The sequence below is a fragment of the Myxocyprinus asiaticus genome, chromosome 29 (assembly GCF_019703515.2).
Source record: "Myxocyprinus asiaticus isolate MX2 ecotype Aquarium Trade chromosome 29, UBuf_Myxa_2, whole genome shotgun sequence".
NCBI classification, from domain to species: domain Eukaryota; kingdom Metazoa; phylum Chordata; class Actinopteri; order Cypriniformes; family Catostomidae; genus Myxocyprinus; species Myxocyprinus asiaticus.
This window is the reverse complement of record NC_059372.1, coordinates 19,402,501-19,418,864: the sequence shown is the minus strand read 5'-3', so window position 1 is coordinate 19,418,864 and position 16,364 is coordinate 19,402,501. Positions and strand designations below refer to the sequence as shown.

The following is a 16,364-nucleotide window of genomic DNA, read 5'->3' as shown; positions in this document are numbered from 1 at the left end:
GATCCATATGTCATTGTAATAATGTCTCTTAATACCCTTTCTGTTCTTTACAATCAGTTGTTGATTAAAAACAACAAAAAAGAAACAATTAACTATAATCACACATGGATGTGCAAAAGAAATCATGCACGTCCTCTCTCGTAATATGTGCTCAATGGCTGATCCCACTAGTCTTAAAGAGACAGTACCAATTTAGCGAAAGCTTAGTGTTCTACATATCAATGTAAATACTTGTAAATAGTACAAATGATGCAAGTAAACAATAACCACATTACCAAAAATATATGCAACATAATATATGCAATTTCAAGACATTAATTGATGGAAGAGACTGAATTTGAAAAACTCTTTAAGAAGTCTTGAGGCCCCTGCATTCAGTTCCAGTCCATTGAACTCCATCTTGATGTTTTTGTATGCAAGAAAGAATCCTGTGTAAACACCCAATGAGTGTGAAAATCTGCATGAATCTGTGTGTGTGTAATGTACCTGTGGCTGGGCTGGGGATGGGGCATCTGGATGCTGGACCAGCAGCTGGCTTTGCTCCGCCCTCTGAGGCACCATCGCACTAGAACCCATCGCCACACCAAGACAACCCTGAGCTGCGGGCATCTGATGAGATAATGCTGCCTTCAGCCTCTGCAAATAAAATCAAACACATGGTTGTTACAAGATAGCATTCTACCTAATTATAACTCAGTTATTAAAGCCATAATTCTCAAACCCAATTAATTTTTGTTTTTGTGGAAAGACAAGATGGACAACTGAGCTTTAACGCATCAAGAAATTAAAAACAGAATAATGTGATTGAATGGAAATGAAACCAATGTGTGAAATTTTCTTGTTACAAGTTGACTTGACAGATTTTTAAATATACAGTGGCACCAAAAATATCTGGACACTCAGCCACACTTAAAATATATGAATGTCACTGCATTATCTACAAAAATTTCAAACAAATCACACTTATTTTATAGAAAGAGAGCACATGGACATTTATCAATCAATGAAAATAATAAAACAACAGACATATTGATAAAAATTCATACAAAATATTTGTGCACTTTCTAGTTGTCAAACTGACCATAGTTAATGTGATGAACTGCACCTGTGGTTACTCTGCAAGGACACCTGTGTAAACTTGCACCTGAGGGGAACTGACTTCAAACATCCACTAAATTGTTGTTACAAACAATTGGTTAAAAGTGAAAAAAGAAAGAAAAGAAAAGTGAAGTTAAAAAATATTTGGCACCATTTGTTTGCAGATGGCACTTGGTTTGTTTTATTGGTTGTATATCTAATGCATTGAAATTCATAAATTTTAATGTGGCTTGAAAGTCCAGTGTCCAAAATATTTTGAGGCCACAGTAGATAGTTAACAACAAGGTTGCTCTGTTCTAGCACAAGCCAGTGTTTGTTTGTTGTGAAATGTATCACCCATGTGATGTGCTAGATGAAGACTTTTAACATGGGAACAATAAATGAAAGCCAAGTGTGCTTGTTTTGTTTGAGCATTTTACGAAAGATCCAAAGACTTGTATACAGAGAAGAAAAGATGCCCCCTCACCATCTTGGCCTCATGGTGGGGGTTATAACCAGAGGGTGAGGACGATCCACTGCTACTGCCTCCTAGTGGAGGGCCGGGTATTCCTGGAATGTTGGGCACCATACACAGGGGTCTTGCCAACTACAACACAGAGCAAAACTCTAACATTTACAGTGCAAAGCTCTCTCCCCATTCCACCAAAGTAAGCTGCAAAAACAGGTAGTTTAGAAATCACGTGGTTATGATTTCACAACCACGAGTATATTAATAAATGACTGCCCACATTTACATATCGATGCCTATTCAATATTCAACAATTCGCCCAGATAAACAACTGCGCAAACTACACCAGAATGTAGAGATTAGCCAATCAGAGGTCCTAAAGGCACAGCAGCAAAAACAGCCAAAGAGAGGCTGAATTTATATATATATATATATATATATATATATATATATATATATATATATATATATATATATATATATATATATACAGTATATCAATTTATATATAATAGTATACTTTTTATGATTATATATAATCATAAAAAGTATAATATTCTATATAAATTTATATAGTTAATATATAGATATTTAATTATAATACATATACATATATACATACACTATATTGCCAAAAGTATTCGCTCACCCATCCAAATAAATTAATTCAGGTGTTCCAATCACTTCCATGGCCACAGGTGTATAAAATGAAGCACCTAGGCATGCAGACTGCTTCTACAAACATTTGTGAAAGAATGGGCCGCTCTCAGGAGCTCAGTGAATTCCAGCGTGGTACTGTGATAGGATGCCACCTGTGCAACAAGTCCAGTCGTGAAATGTCCTTGCTACTAAATATTCCACAGTCAACTGTCAGTGGTATTATAACAAAGTGGAAGCGATTGGGAATGACAGCAACTCAGCCACGAAGTGGTAGGCCACGTAAAATGACAGAGCGGGATCAGCGGATGCTGAGGCGCATAGTGCGCAGAGGTCGCCAACTTTCTGCAGAGTCAATCGCTACAGACCTCCAAAGTTCATGTGGCCTTCAGATTAGCTCAAGAACAGTGCGTAGAGAGCTTCATGGAATGGGTTTCCATGGCCGAGCAGCTGCATCCAAGCCATACATCACCAAGTGCAATGCAAAGCGTCGGATGCAATGGTGTAAAGCACGCCGCCACTGGACTCCAGAGCAGTGGAGACGCGTTCTCTGGAGTGACGAATCACGCTTCTCCATCTGGCAATCTGATGGACGAGTCTGGGTTTGGCGGTTGCCAGGAGAACGGTACTTGTCTGACTGCATTGTGCCAACTGTGAAGTTTGGTGGAGGGGGGATTATGGTGTGGGGTTGTTTTTCAGGAGCTGGGCTTGGCCCCTTAGTTCCAGTGAAAGGAACTCTGAATGCTTCAGCATACCAAGAGATTTTGGACAATTCCATGCTCCCAACTTTGTGGGAACAGTTTGGGGATGGCCCCTTCCTGTTCCAACATGACTGCGCACCAGTGCACAAAGCAAGGTCCATAAAGACATGGATGAGCGAGTTTGGTGTGGAAGAACTTGACTGGAATTGCACAGAGTCCTGACCTCAACCCGATAGAGCACCTTTGGGATGAATTAGAGCGAAGACTGCGAGCCAGGCCTTCTCGTCCAAAATCAGTGTCTGACCTCACAAATGCGCTTCTGGAAGAATGGTCAAAAATTCCCATAAACACACTCCTAAACCTTGTGGAAAGCCTTCCCAGAAGAGTTGAAGCTGTTATAGCTGCAAAGGGTGGGCCGACGTCATATTAAACCCTATGGATTAAGAATGGGATGTCACTTAAGTTCATATGCATCTAAAGGCAGATGAGCGAATACTTTTGGCAATATAGTGTATATATATATATATATATATATATATATATATATATATATATATATATATATATATATATAGTGCTGTCCAAGTTAATGCGTTAATAACATATTAACGCAAAATTTTTTATGCCGTTTACGCGTAATATGACCCTTTGAATAAACCGTAGTTCATGAGAAGCGAGTCAGTTCACGCAAACGGCGCTAATGTCACATACATTGCCATCAGGAAAACAGACGGTGGGACACATTATAAGGGGACCTGCGCCAAGCATTTTATCAATGTAGCACAGCAGTAGAACATGCCCACGAAGCACAGGAACTTTGTAACATGACTGCAGCAGCAAGACAGCTACCATTTGAACACCTGCCTTGCACTGTGAGGCGCGTTACGAAAGTAAGGTGGTGCGAGTAAGGCTTGGTGCGAGCGCAAAGAGAAAGTGGGAGCGCGAGGCAATCGTCTGTGTTCCGTGACTGCTATCGGGTCCTTGAATAACATATAACGTGCGAATAAGGGCAGCCGGTGGACTTTCTTGTGCACCCCTAGGGAACTGGTGCCCTATGCAGACAACATAATATGCGAATAGGGAGCGGCGGTATTGATTACCGGTGTTTATTTATTTAATTCCACTGTGCTCCTGGAAAGTTATTATACACTTACAACATATTTTGTACATAATTTGAATTGAGTTGTGTTCATTTTCTGTTGTTCAACTTTGAGGGTGGGGTAGGTTTTAGTGTGGATGACTGAAAAATACATCTGGATGAAGCATATTTTGTCCACTCATTTTTATAAAGATAATGCGATTAATTGAGATTAACTACAAAAAAATGATGCGATTAATATTTATATTATTATAATATAATATTTTATATGTAAATATATATATAAATATATATATATATTAATATATATATATATATATATATACACGTACGTACATACATACATATATATACACACACACTGGCGGCCAAAAGTTTGGAATAATGTACAGATTTTACTCTAATCGAAAGAAATCGGTACTTTTATTCACCAAAGTGACATTTAACTGATCACAATGTATAGTCAGGACATTAATAACATGAAAAATTTCTATTACAATTTGAAAAAATGTTCAGAACTTCTTAAACTACTTCAAAGAATTCTCATAAAAATCCTCCACGTGCAGCAATGACAGCTTTGCAGATCTTTGGCATTCTAACTGTCAGTTTGTCTAGATACTCAGGTGACATTTCACCCCACGCTTCCTGTAGCACTTGCCATAGATGTGGCTATCTTGTCGGGCACTTCTCATGCACTTTATAGTCTAGCTGATCCCACAAAATCTCAATGGGAATTTTATGTACAAAAACCCAGATGGGACTTGTGATAGAAATCAAGTATTTTTCAGCCTATGTAAGGCACATTTTAATTACCACAGAAGCACGGCAAGTCTTAACTATCATCAAAACACAGGCTGAGACTGTAATGAGGTTCAAGAAATGAGGAAGTGGGAGACGGCGATTCCAAATCAGAAATGTCACTTTTATTAAATGACAACATAATACGTTCACTTAAATGCCCAATGATATAGCTTCACATAAAAACTCAGATATCCAAAATGGCAGCGGCCAACACACACAAACAGCTTCTCAGCTGGGCTCTCTCTCTCCACTGCCACTGTCACCTCTCCTTAAAAGCCCCAATCACTCCTCACTGAAACACAAGACAGGTGTTAAGCACAGGTGGAAATCCTGCTTCACTCTCCACAGCACGGTGCTCGGCCATACCACCCCCCGGCTCAGGCCAGGAACCGTCCGGTCTGCCACACACTCCTTGGTATGGACTGGTATGGACTTCCCCCTCCCTTGCATCATCCTGATGCAGAACTGACACAGACGGCCCCAGCTCCGCCTCCCCAGCCAGCAAATAGCAAACCACACACCAAGACACTCTGGTGCAGGACCCATTCGCACATAACCTCCCCAATAACGACTGAAATGCAGGCCAATTCATACCCAAAATCAGTGACAGCAGGAGAAGAGAGAGAGAGAAAAAGCTTGGCCGTTTCCCTGATAAACCGTCAAGTGGTCCTCAGCCAGGGGGACTGCATCCTCCAGCGACGTTGGGTGGTGGCACCGGACCCACTCCACGGTCCTTTTGAGCAGGTGGTCGACAAACTGTTCCAGCACCACCAAGCTGACAATTCCCCTGGCATCACGGTCATCCGCTAGCAACCACCTCCGGCTGGCATCCTAGAGCTGTTGTCCGAAAGCAAATGGGCGGCCGAATTCCCCGTAGGTCAGCGCCTAAATGCGCTGTAGAATGGCCCACTTCAGATCTGGGTACTCCAGCAGGTTAGCCACCGGCAGTTGTTGAGTCTCCCCCAACAAAAGCGTCTGGGGCCAGCCGACTCTGCAGCGGCCCGCTCAAACAGCTCAATGAAAGCCTCAGGGTCATCCTGGGGACCCATCTTGGTCAGGGTGATCTGAGGCGGGGGTCCTGCGGCCGGTGTCACTGCTGGTGTGCCACGTGGCAGCAAGCTCTGGTCCTATGCCTGGGTTTGTAGGAGCGCCTCGAAACGTTGCTCCTGTTTCGCTCGAAGTTCTAGGAGGGCATGGTGTTGAGTCTGGTGGATGCCAGCGAGGGTCTTGATGATGTCCGCCAACGGCAAGGACTCCATGACAATGTACCTCCCTCAATCCCGGGTTTCGCACCAGTGTAATGAGGTCCAAGGAATGAGGAAGCGGTAAACGGCAATTCCAACTAAGGGATGTCACTTTTATTGAATGACAACACAATACGTTCGCTTAAACGTGCAACGATATAGCTTCACATAAAAACTCAAATATCCAAAACGGCAGCAGCCAACACCCACAAACAGCATCTCAGCTGGGCTCTCTCTCTTCACTGCCTCCTCTCCTTAAAAGCCCCAATCACTCCTCACTGAAACACAAAACAGGTGTTAAGCACAGGTGGAAATCATTCACCACTCATCTCCCCTGCTTCACTCTCCACAGCACGGTGCTCTGCCACGTCCCCGCCTCCACAGAGACGTTTTTGTCTGCAAGCTTTTTTCATGTGGAGTTCAAAGCGGCACTGGACTCTGGTGTTGCCGCCCTGACGCTAATCATGAACGTGGTTTCACGATTGTGTAGCAAAGCGGATAGCCACGGTCTAGCGGCAGACAAAACTCACAATTAGACTTTGAGGAATGTTTATGTTATTTGAATTGGTGCTATTTTAGTTCATTTCTGTCTTTATACTGTGGAAGGCTTTGTTTGGAAAAATGTAAAGCATTACATAGATATATATTGTTTTGTTTTCTTTCCTTAGAAGGAAATAAATGCATTTTAACAGGAAAAGAAGTATATTTAGAGTAAAATTTCAGCAATTTCAAAATTGTATTAACTACAAAAGATTATGTGATTAATCGTGATTAAAAATTGTAACTGACTAACAGCACTAATCTATATGTATATATTTGTTTATATATTTTATTTAAAATAATATAATTATTTCAAATATAAAAAATTATTTACAAATATATAGTGAATCACATTATAAATGGGCTTGCAAGAATAAAATATCCCTACTATAAAAGTGTATAAATGGCGTCATTAAAACTTACAGATATTACTGAGGGCATCTGAACAGGACCTGGAAGCACAGGAACTGTATGACCATTTGGAAGCATCATCATTGGGTACGGCCCAGTGGGAGACCTGAAAGAGAAGTAGAGACATTTCCAGAGATGCAAAAGTAACTACACCAACAAGCAATGCAAAAATATAGCTCTATTCTCTTCCTGTCCATCATCTGACCAGGAATTCTTGGAACTTAAAGCATGGCAGCATGAATGAGACAGCTGCCCATAGTTTCCTAAGAATGACCACCACACCAATGTAAAGCAACATGGTGAGTCATATAGACATGAGTTACAAAGAATTAAGATGCCATATCTGAATGCCCTAAGCAAAATAAAGCACTATGGCTCTTCTCTTACACCAGTGTGCGGTTAGATGGTGGGGTATGTGTGATGACGGAGGTAGGGGAGGGCATGGTGGGATGTAGACCATCATAACCCAGGTGCAGGGGGAGGGAACCAGGACGCACTATGGCTGGGGTAGGAGCCGAACTGATAGCCGGTTTTGGGGGAGAATCCTGCAAGGAAGATAATCAGCAAGATAAGCACAATCATCTTGAAGCTTTTAATTCAAATGCAACACCATTTGCTACTACAGTAAAATCCAAATGAGACGTCATTCAAGCACATTTGTTTGTTTAGTAATGCAACACTAGTTCACCATTTGCCAAATACACAGTTCAGAGCAATGTATAATTAAGATCTCCCTCTACAGTTAGGTAGATAATTCACCCAAACATTTAAATGGTCATAGTTTTTATTTGTCATATTTTTTTTTGTACATATTTATATTAAATATACGGTATAATCATATAAATAAATAAATATAAAAAATAAATATATAAATATTAGTGCTGTCAGTCGATTATATAATCATGATTAATCGCATTTTTTTTTTTTTGTAGTTAATTGCGATTAACTGCTGATTTTGAAAGTGCTGAAATGTGACACTATATATACTTCTTTTCTTGTCAAAAATTATTTATTTCCATCTTAGGAAGAAAACAAAACAAAATGTAACAATATTATGTTTTATTAACATTTTCCAAACAAAGCCTTGCACAATATAAATAGAAATGCACTAAAATAGCACCAATTTAAGTAAAATTAAATGTTTCCCAAAGTCTAAGTGGGAATTTGACTAATTGAAAGAACTAGTCCCCACATAGGTTGCATATTCATTACAATGGGCATTACATTTCTTAAACTCAAATCCTCCACAATATTAATCTGCCAGTAGACTGTGGCTATCCGCTTTCCTACAGCAAATGTAAAGCTGCATTCATGATTCGTGCCAGAGCGTCAACATCTGCATCTCGCGCCGCTTTGACAAGTCCCATCTAGCGCAAAGAGCTCCTTTCTCAATCATTTTGTCACTGACAGGGAAGCACTATCAGAGATTATTTTATTTAATGATATAACAACCTCCACAGCTCTATCATAGGAGAGAGCATATCGGTCAACTTTAGCGTGTTACAGTTAAGACAATTCCGCCCATAGAATGTCTATGGGACCGCCACGTATGCTAAGCTTGAAGGCTCTACTTGGTAGAAGGGCTCTGGTGCTGTGGCGTGTGCGTCAGTGTAATGACTCCGGGTGGACACATTACAACAGTTCCGCCCTTCACACCCGTACTTATGCAGTATTAACGATAAATGCGTAAATCGCAATTAAGAAAAATGAACAGGTTAAATGTTTTAAATGAATCGCATACGTTAACGCGTTAATTCTGACAGCTCTAATAAATATATTTACATATTTTTATGTCTTTCCAAATTCGTGCTACTATCTTTCTTATGTGGAACACAAAAGGATAATTTGTAATGAATATCCCCTGTCGTCTTCTTAATACAATGGCAGTTGATAGTGACTCACTTCAAAGCTTAGAAAAAGACCCAAAAATTTACTACTTTTATGTTACTTTTGGGTCCTTTTTAAAGCTTTAAACTGCCATTGTATTGAGAAGAGGGACAAGAATATTCATTCAAATTCTTTTGAATTCTGCAAAGGAAAGTAAGTCCTGCGGGATTGGAATGACATGAGGGTGGGTAAATGATGACAGAATTTTCATTTTTGGGTGAACTCTTACTTTAAATGAGCATTTGAATGCCAAATCTGTGCTGTTACTAAAGAGGATGCACAATATATTGCGATCATATACCGTTTTGTTTTTTTTATTTAACGTATTGGCTGATTTTAAATATTTATCAGCTGATGTTGGATTTTTAACCTTAGCCTTCAGCTTTCAGTTTTTAGCGTGTTTTTTTGGATTTTGGAATGCCCAATTCCCACTACTTAGTAGGTCCTCATGGTGGCACAGTTACTCACCTCAATCCGGGTGGTGGAGGACAAGTCTCAGTTGCCTCCGCTTCTGAGACAGTCAATCTGCGCATCTTATCACGTGGCTCGTTGTGCATGACACCGCGGAGACTCCGCATGTAGAGGCTCATGCTACTCTCCGCGATTCACGTACAACTCACCACACGCCCCATTGAGAGCGAGAACCACTCCATGTGACTCTACCCTCCCTAGCAACCGGGTCAATTTGGTCGCGACTCCAGGGCTGGTAGTTAGCGTCAATACTCGCTGAGCTACACAGGCCCCCCAGTTTTTAGCGTGTTTTAATATTTTTTTAAATAAATAGTACAGTTATATATTTTCAGCCATTTAACAGTAGCCATAACATAAAAATATTAATCAGCTTCTCATTATCTGTGCTTCCCTACTACTAACAATTTTATTTATTATTTACATGCATTGGTCACATTTGTTTGCACAAGTTCTTCCTACCTTTTCTCTGCCTGCGGATTCTCTGTTGCTATCTGACATGCTTGAGATGGAGTCTGGACTGTCAGGCGGAGACGAATCCACATCGACAGGGTCCTCTTCCTTCACCTTAAAATCTGAGGGTGTCTGTAAACTCATGTCTAGTGCTCCTGAATTAGGAGCAGGCAACTACATGGAAAGAAATAAAGACAGATAGAGAGAGAAAAAGCAACATTAAGAGAGGAAGGAATGAGCCATGAGAACAGATATGGAACTCTACAGTCATAAATTTGAGTTTTGACAGCAGGCAGCCAGAGCTCCTCATGTTTTGACCACATCTGCCTGTTGAACAGAATCGCTCCACCCAGTCCCGCAGCTCACCGGGTTCTTGGCCCTCTTGCCCTCGTCTTCCTGGGCCTTAGGGAACTCTGGCTCAAACGAGCTGGCCAGCTCATTGAACAGGCCCACTTCTTCACAGTTTTTCAGGAAACGAGTGGGAGTCGGCGTCTGGTCTGGGGTACAGAGCGAGAAACAGAGAGATCTCATTGTTTCCTCATGTAAGAGGGCCTCAAGGACGATTCAAATTTTGCTGATCAGCTAAACAGCCATGATCTGTTTTCGATTTAACACAATAAGGCTGTTTAGTATGTCATTATGTTGTGTTTTCCCAAGGGTTTAATGTTACAGCATTGCCGTGAATTTCCGTGAATGACAAAAAGTCATACACATCTGGGATGGCATGAGAGTGAGTAAATGATGAGAGAATTAAATTTGTTGGGTGAACTATTCCTTTAAGGGCACTACGCAGCTACAAAGTAATGATATCAAATTGCATTGTTAAATCTTATTACTATATATATGTTTCATCAGTGCCTTTGAAACAAGCATTCCAGGCTGCCAATACCCACAAAAGCAGAGAAATACAAAAATAAGCATTTTTCATCCACCAAAGCCAGTTTATAATGATCTCATCTAAACACATCATATGAGACACATTTTAAAATTGAGGCACTGTTCTCACTGTGTCATACTGTTTGGGTGCATGTACCTGCAATGATGACAGAGTCGGTCCTGGGGGGTCCAAATCTGAGCGTCATTTCATGTTTATGCTTGTGGACAGCCAGGTGGTCCTCATTAGTAAACCTCTACAGAGGGGCAGATTACAAAATGGATAACAAAACAAATTAGACCAGAATTAGAGAGGAGGGGAAGAGCATTTCAAGACCTCAGGGCAGAAACGTTTCCAAAGGAAAAAGGGAGTGGCACTGACAAGATTTGTCTTTGGAAATGGATAATGTAGGCCAGAGAGGACTTCATAATGAGGTATCGGCTTTCGCAGAACCCGTGCCCTATTGAAAGTCTCCATGGTATAGGATGTGACTATACAGTGTCAGTACGTGCTACACGACAAAGACTTACAGTAGAGTCAGCTATCTGTTTCCCAGCTGACCTTTGTGCCCTTTTATAGCTTCAAGGCATTCTTACATTTCTTTATGCTCCCTTTAGAAGTACTGAACTTCCTCATTTGCCACACCATGAAAACGAATGTTAAGCCGGCATTCATGACTGTACAAAACTAGATTTGACGGTACTGTGCAAATAAGAAAAGCGCTGATGCTATGGTGGAGTTTTTGTGGTTTAACACTTTGACCCACTACTCAAGCCATGATATTATGCATGCAGGGAACAGCAGCTTACTTACAGGTTGAGCAAACTACACAGATGTACTGAATTAACATTTACATTCTCCAACATGCATTTATATTTACCTTTCAAACAAAACAGCTCACTTTAAAGGTTTATTCCATGTCTTCGATTTAAGCGATCTAATCGATTTTGGGTGAGAACAGACCAAAATAGAATTCTTTTTTCACTGTACATCTTGCCATTACAGATCAATTACACTTCCTAGTGCTTGACACATGCGCAGAGCCCTACATGGCCCTAGGAAGTGTAATAGAGCTTAAAATCATGATCGCCAAGGAGACGTCAAGATGTCAAGATTTATAGTGAAAAAGGAGTATTATTTTGGTCTGTTCTCACCCAAAACCAATTGGATCGCTTCAGAAGACATTGATTAAACCACTGGAGTCATGTGGATTACATTTATGCTGCCCTTATGTGCTTTTTGGAGATTCAAAGTTTTGCTCATTATTCACTTGCATTGTGTGGACCTACAGAGCTGAGATATCCTTCTAAAAATCTTTGTTTGTTTTTGTAGAAGAAAGGAAGTCATACACATATTCCTTTAAAGGTGCTGTATGTAATATTTTTACTGTACTAAATCATAAAATGACCGTAATATGTATTAGAGAATTAGGAATCATGCTAAGTTGAAATACTGGCTTCTCCAATAACAATGCTACAGCCAGTATATTCTGCTTTGAAGTTTCCATTCCAGGCTAGAATTTCTGTTTATGTTTTGGTCTGTGTGATCCCGTCCACTGCCCACTCACCAATAGTATTTCGACACCGCTGGGTTGGCTAATTTGCATGTCAACATTCTGGCAACCCGCATGAGCTTCGAGTCTGGGGCGGGGCAGACTACTCTCCAATATTTTGAATTTGGACTGCAGTACCCATTTCAAACGCTTGTTGTCAATCTTACATATAGCACCTTTAACCTTTAATTTCTCATGCATTTCTACTGATCAGAAAGAGTGTTTAAGAGGTGCTAGGTCTTAATCTATAAGGTTTTGAATGGGGAAAATAACAATTAGCCTATTAGAAGGCACATCTTAAATTCTGAACTTTTGACTTTAAATTACGGTTTGAATAGACATGGAAGCCTCTATTGTACATTTAGTTTTTCCTCCTTTTGAGTGGATTTCATGACTCAAGCCATGTTGTTGGAGGACAAATTTGCCTGGACTGGCTCTGTGTCACGGTTAAAGTTTAGCCGTGACTGCGCAAAGTGGGAACACAGTCAAGTGTCAGAGGCTTATTTTTAGATGTGTCAGCATCACCGATACAACAACTGCAAGGCCTGTAGCCTCTTTCCTCTCGCCTTCCATGATTTACACTGACAAGGACAGCACAGCATGATTCAATAAAATGGAAAAGCTAATTTACACCAACAAACTGAAATGTAGGCAGATGACGAGCATGTAGCAGACTGTTTCATACTTCTTTTGTAGAATAATGAGCAATATCTAATGTTTGCAAAGAGGAATGTTACTTTTGGGAAATGCAATAAAAGAGTTTTCTAGTAATTATGAATGCAATGTATTACGTAATACATTAAAGGTCAATTTAAGCATTTCTCTAAAATCTTGTTTAAACATTTAAAGAAGATATAAAAATGTGTTGTCATGTTCAGATGGCCTATGAGGGCATTGTCATTTAATTTGTGCTTAGTGGTTACCATATACGCCACTACACATTGAGCTGTGGTGTTCATGCTGGCAATGTAAGTTAGAGTCTGGATCGCGTTATTTCCCGATTGTGTTTCACACTGTTCTCCTCATCCTTTCCTGTCTAAAATTGGTAACCCTGCTGAAAAACAAGCTGAAACACACCTAAGGTGGCTTGTTGGTCAAAGCTGGTCATCAAGATGGTCAGACTGTTCTGGTTTTATGGCTTCAGATGGGTTTTGGGCACTTGTCAGGCTGGTTTTAGCTGGTCTTTTCAAGCAGCTTTTTTTTGTTTGTTTTTTTTTTGTTGCTAAAAGTCAACTAAAAACAACTACAAACCAATTTTACTTACTGTTGGACTCTATAGTTGGTCAAAGTATTGTTGTCCTGGTTGTAAAAACTAAAGCATGAACTTGACTAGCAAGCACTGGCTAAACTGTATCCAATTTGACTACGTTTGGCTTTGAGAACATTTTCGCATTTTGCTTTTGGTTGTTTCTTTACATTTTTAAAGGCTAAAATACAGAGGACACTAGTCTTTAAAATCATATAAAAGACATTATAATGAGAGCACACTAAATGGTATTCATTTATTCTGAAAATAGCGTAAATCAAGCAATGCCAACAATAATCTCAGATCTCATTTGCCTCTGGCGTGTTATTTTTCAGTAATTGCTGAACAAAATAGTAGTCACGTGAAAATCTGGTTCACTGGGATAAGGGTAAACAATCTTAAACCCCTACAGCCTTCAGTATGACGCAAACTGTGTTCGCTCATCAACAAAAGAACAATACCTTCACTACCGTAAACCCTCACTCCCCTCATCCAGCTACATACCAGTGTTAACACAGCCTGACAGATATGTACAACCTGATCTCTTTTTCAAGCAAACTCTTTTTGTTCCCCCTCATGTGGCCTTAACAGTTTTGGTTTACAGGAGGATCCTGACTTAAGAATTAAGATATTTGGCATAAAAACATTTACATTTGTACATTTGGCAGATGCCTTTATCTAAAGTAGCTTAAAGTGCATTCAATGTATGCATTTTATCAGTACGTGTGTTCCATGGGAGTCAAAACCCAAGATTATAAGTCCAAAAAACAGATTTGTAAATGTCCTGATAAAAATATACGTGGTGCTTGCCTGCGCAAAACACCCTGCCATGCTGCTTGGGTACTGTGGGTGGTTGCCAGGGCATTGCTATGTGGTTGCTAAGGTGTTCTGAATGGTTTTTCAGCATGCTGTAATATGCTTACTGGCCCAAGTCAAAAGGGCCCACCGCCAAATATTTATGAAATTCTGGACCCTAGATATGGCTAAGGTCTCTGCTTCAATGTTAGTCTATGGGATTTTTCAACCTCGATTTATCGTTCCAGACGAAAATTATCTTAATTTTAAGTCTTATCACATAGAAAAGTAATAGCACACTTCTTCTCAGTAGGTCGCAGGATTTGAGATATTATTCATGTGTGTAGCACAAATTGTGCTGGATGAGTTACTCACCAAAGTTTAATACTTAGTTGAGGCCTATTCACACCAGAACTGAATTTAGGGTGCGAATGTTTGTTCCGAATGAGCTGTTAAATAGGAACAATGGATTCCCATGGAGTTATTTACACCAGGTGTGAAAAATCATCTGCCAACAATCCAAAGGTTTTTGTTACGGAGAGCAGCACTATTTTTTTTCTTCTTCGGACTGCCATGAAAACTGACTGACCACTAAGAGTTTTTTGTAATTTTTACAGAGTAGCTCAGCTGCTGCAAAATCCAGCATGTGCTGTGCTCTTTTACTCATCTCATGCACAAAAACTCTGAATTCAATGCAAATATGCAGTAAATAAATTATACATACAAACACACACACACACACTGGCGGCCAACCTTTTGGAATAATGTAGAGATTTTGCTGTTTCAGAAGGAAATTGGTACTTTAATTCACCAAAGTGGCATTCAACTGCTCACAAAGTATAGTCAAAAGTATAGGCAAAATCTGTACATTATTCCAAACTTTTGGCCACCAGTGTATATATATTATTTTTGGTTAAAAAAAGAAAAAAAAATAGATGCACAACAGAGCTTTACAGTATTAATGATTACATTAAATGAAAACAATCTGATTACCTGAGGCAAAAGGCTGCCATATCTGAATCACAACATGCTGATATTCACTACACTTGTTTATGTGATATTGCTTACAGATAATAATACTAATAATATAACCATTTAATATTATATTATTGTTACTATGAGTATTATTACAACTGCTTTTAATATTACATTTTTATACAGTAGTAATATTTTTCTGTCGTAATGGCTTCAATTTCATGCAATCTCTCATTTCAGCGGGACTTTTATTTTGAAAGAACTTTGAAGTTCTTCCTGTTTGTGAAGAGTTCGTTATATCAAGCTTCATGCGACTCGAAAGCTAAATTCTCTGAGCTGCAATGGAGAACAAGTTAATTATAGAGTTCACAGCCGTTTATACACTCTACACACTGATCTGTGGCTCTGCAGATGGATACAATTGGACACACTGCATGAAAATCAAGCATTCGTAGTGTGTGTTGCGTTTGTGTGTGTGTGTGTGTGTGTGTGTGTGTGTGTGTGTGTGTGTGTGCGTGTTCGTGTGCGTGCCTGTATGAAGGAGATGACAGGGCAGAGAGGCATCTCTTTTTCATCCTGTGGCGTGCAGCACATGTGACTGTATATTATTTCATTAAATGACATCCTTCTGCTGTTTAATGATCGCACTTAGCCAAATAGAGGCCTTTATATTATTATTTTCAAATGGTCTTTGATTTCATCTCAAAACTCTCACATTATATAACATTTTGCTAATGGCAGCATACTTTAATATGGTACCGAATTTAACAACAAGATGATATCGTACCGTTAAAACATTTTTGGTATCGCGATATTTCGTTAGTACTGGTATACCGCGCAACCCTACTACCTGTTTCACATAATTCCATGTTACTTTACGTTGCGTTATATTCTCCAGAAATTATAAAAAGAGAAGCTGGGTTCGAGAGTTTGTTTGGAATATACTCGTAGCAAAATAAGTGCATAAATATGAAGACAAAAGACACGAGACATATACAACAGCACTATTTACTCATCTCACTCACACAAAAAACATATTCTAACTACTTAAAAATGCATCAAATACATGGAAAGAACAAAATTAAACAGCTGGGTAGGTAAATAACAGTTAGGTA

The 16,364-nt window shown here is 39.7% G+C and overlaps 1 protein-coding gene across 4 annotated transcripts in view; it reads right to left on the bottom strand.

Moving 5' to 3' along the window:
* LOC127420603 (cyclic AMP-dependent transcription factor ATF-7-like) overlaps positions 1–16,364 on the bottom strand; it is a 50,099-nt gene that overhangs the window by 11,246 nt on the left and 22,489 nt on the right. For all 4 annotated transcript variants that reach the window (XR_007893827.1, XM_051663028.1, XM_051663027.1 and 1 more), the window contains 7 exons: positions 10,841–10,937; positions 10,174–10,304; positions 9,817–9,981; positions 7,387–7,544; positions 7,012–7,105; positions 1,565–1,684; positions 487–636 (listed from right to left, as the gene is read on the bottom strand). Coding sequence is in view for 3 of the 4 variants with exons in the window: in XM_051663028.1 (XP_051518988.1) it covers positions 487–636; positions 1,565–1,684; positions 7,012–7,105; positions 7,387–7,544; positions 9,817–9,981; positions 10,174–10,304; positions 10,841–10,937 (915 nt within the window). In the remaining variant the exon portion in view is untranslated. The remainder of the gene's footprint in view (positions 1–486; positions 637–1,564; positions 1,685–7,011; positions 7,106–7,386; positions 7,545–9,816; positions 9,982–10,173; positions 10,305–10,840; positions 10,938–16,364) is intronic.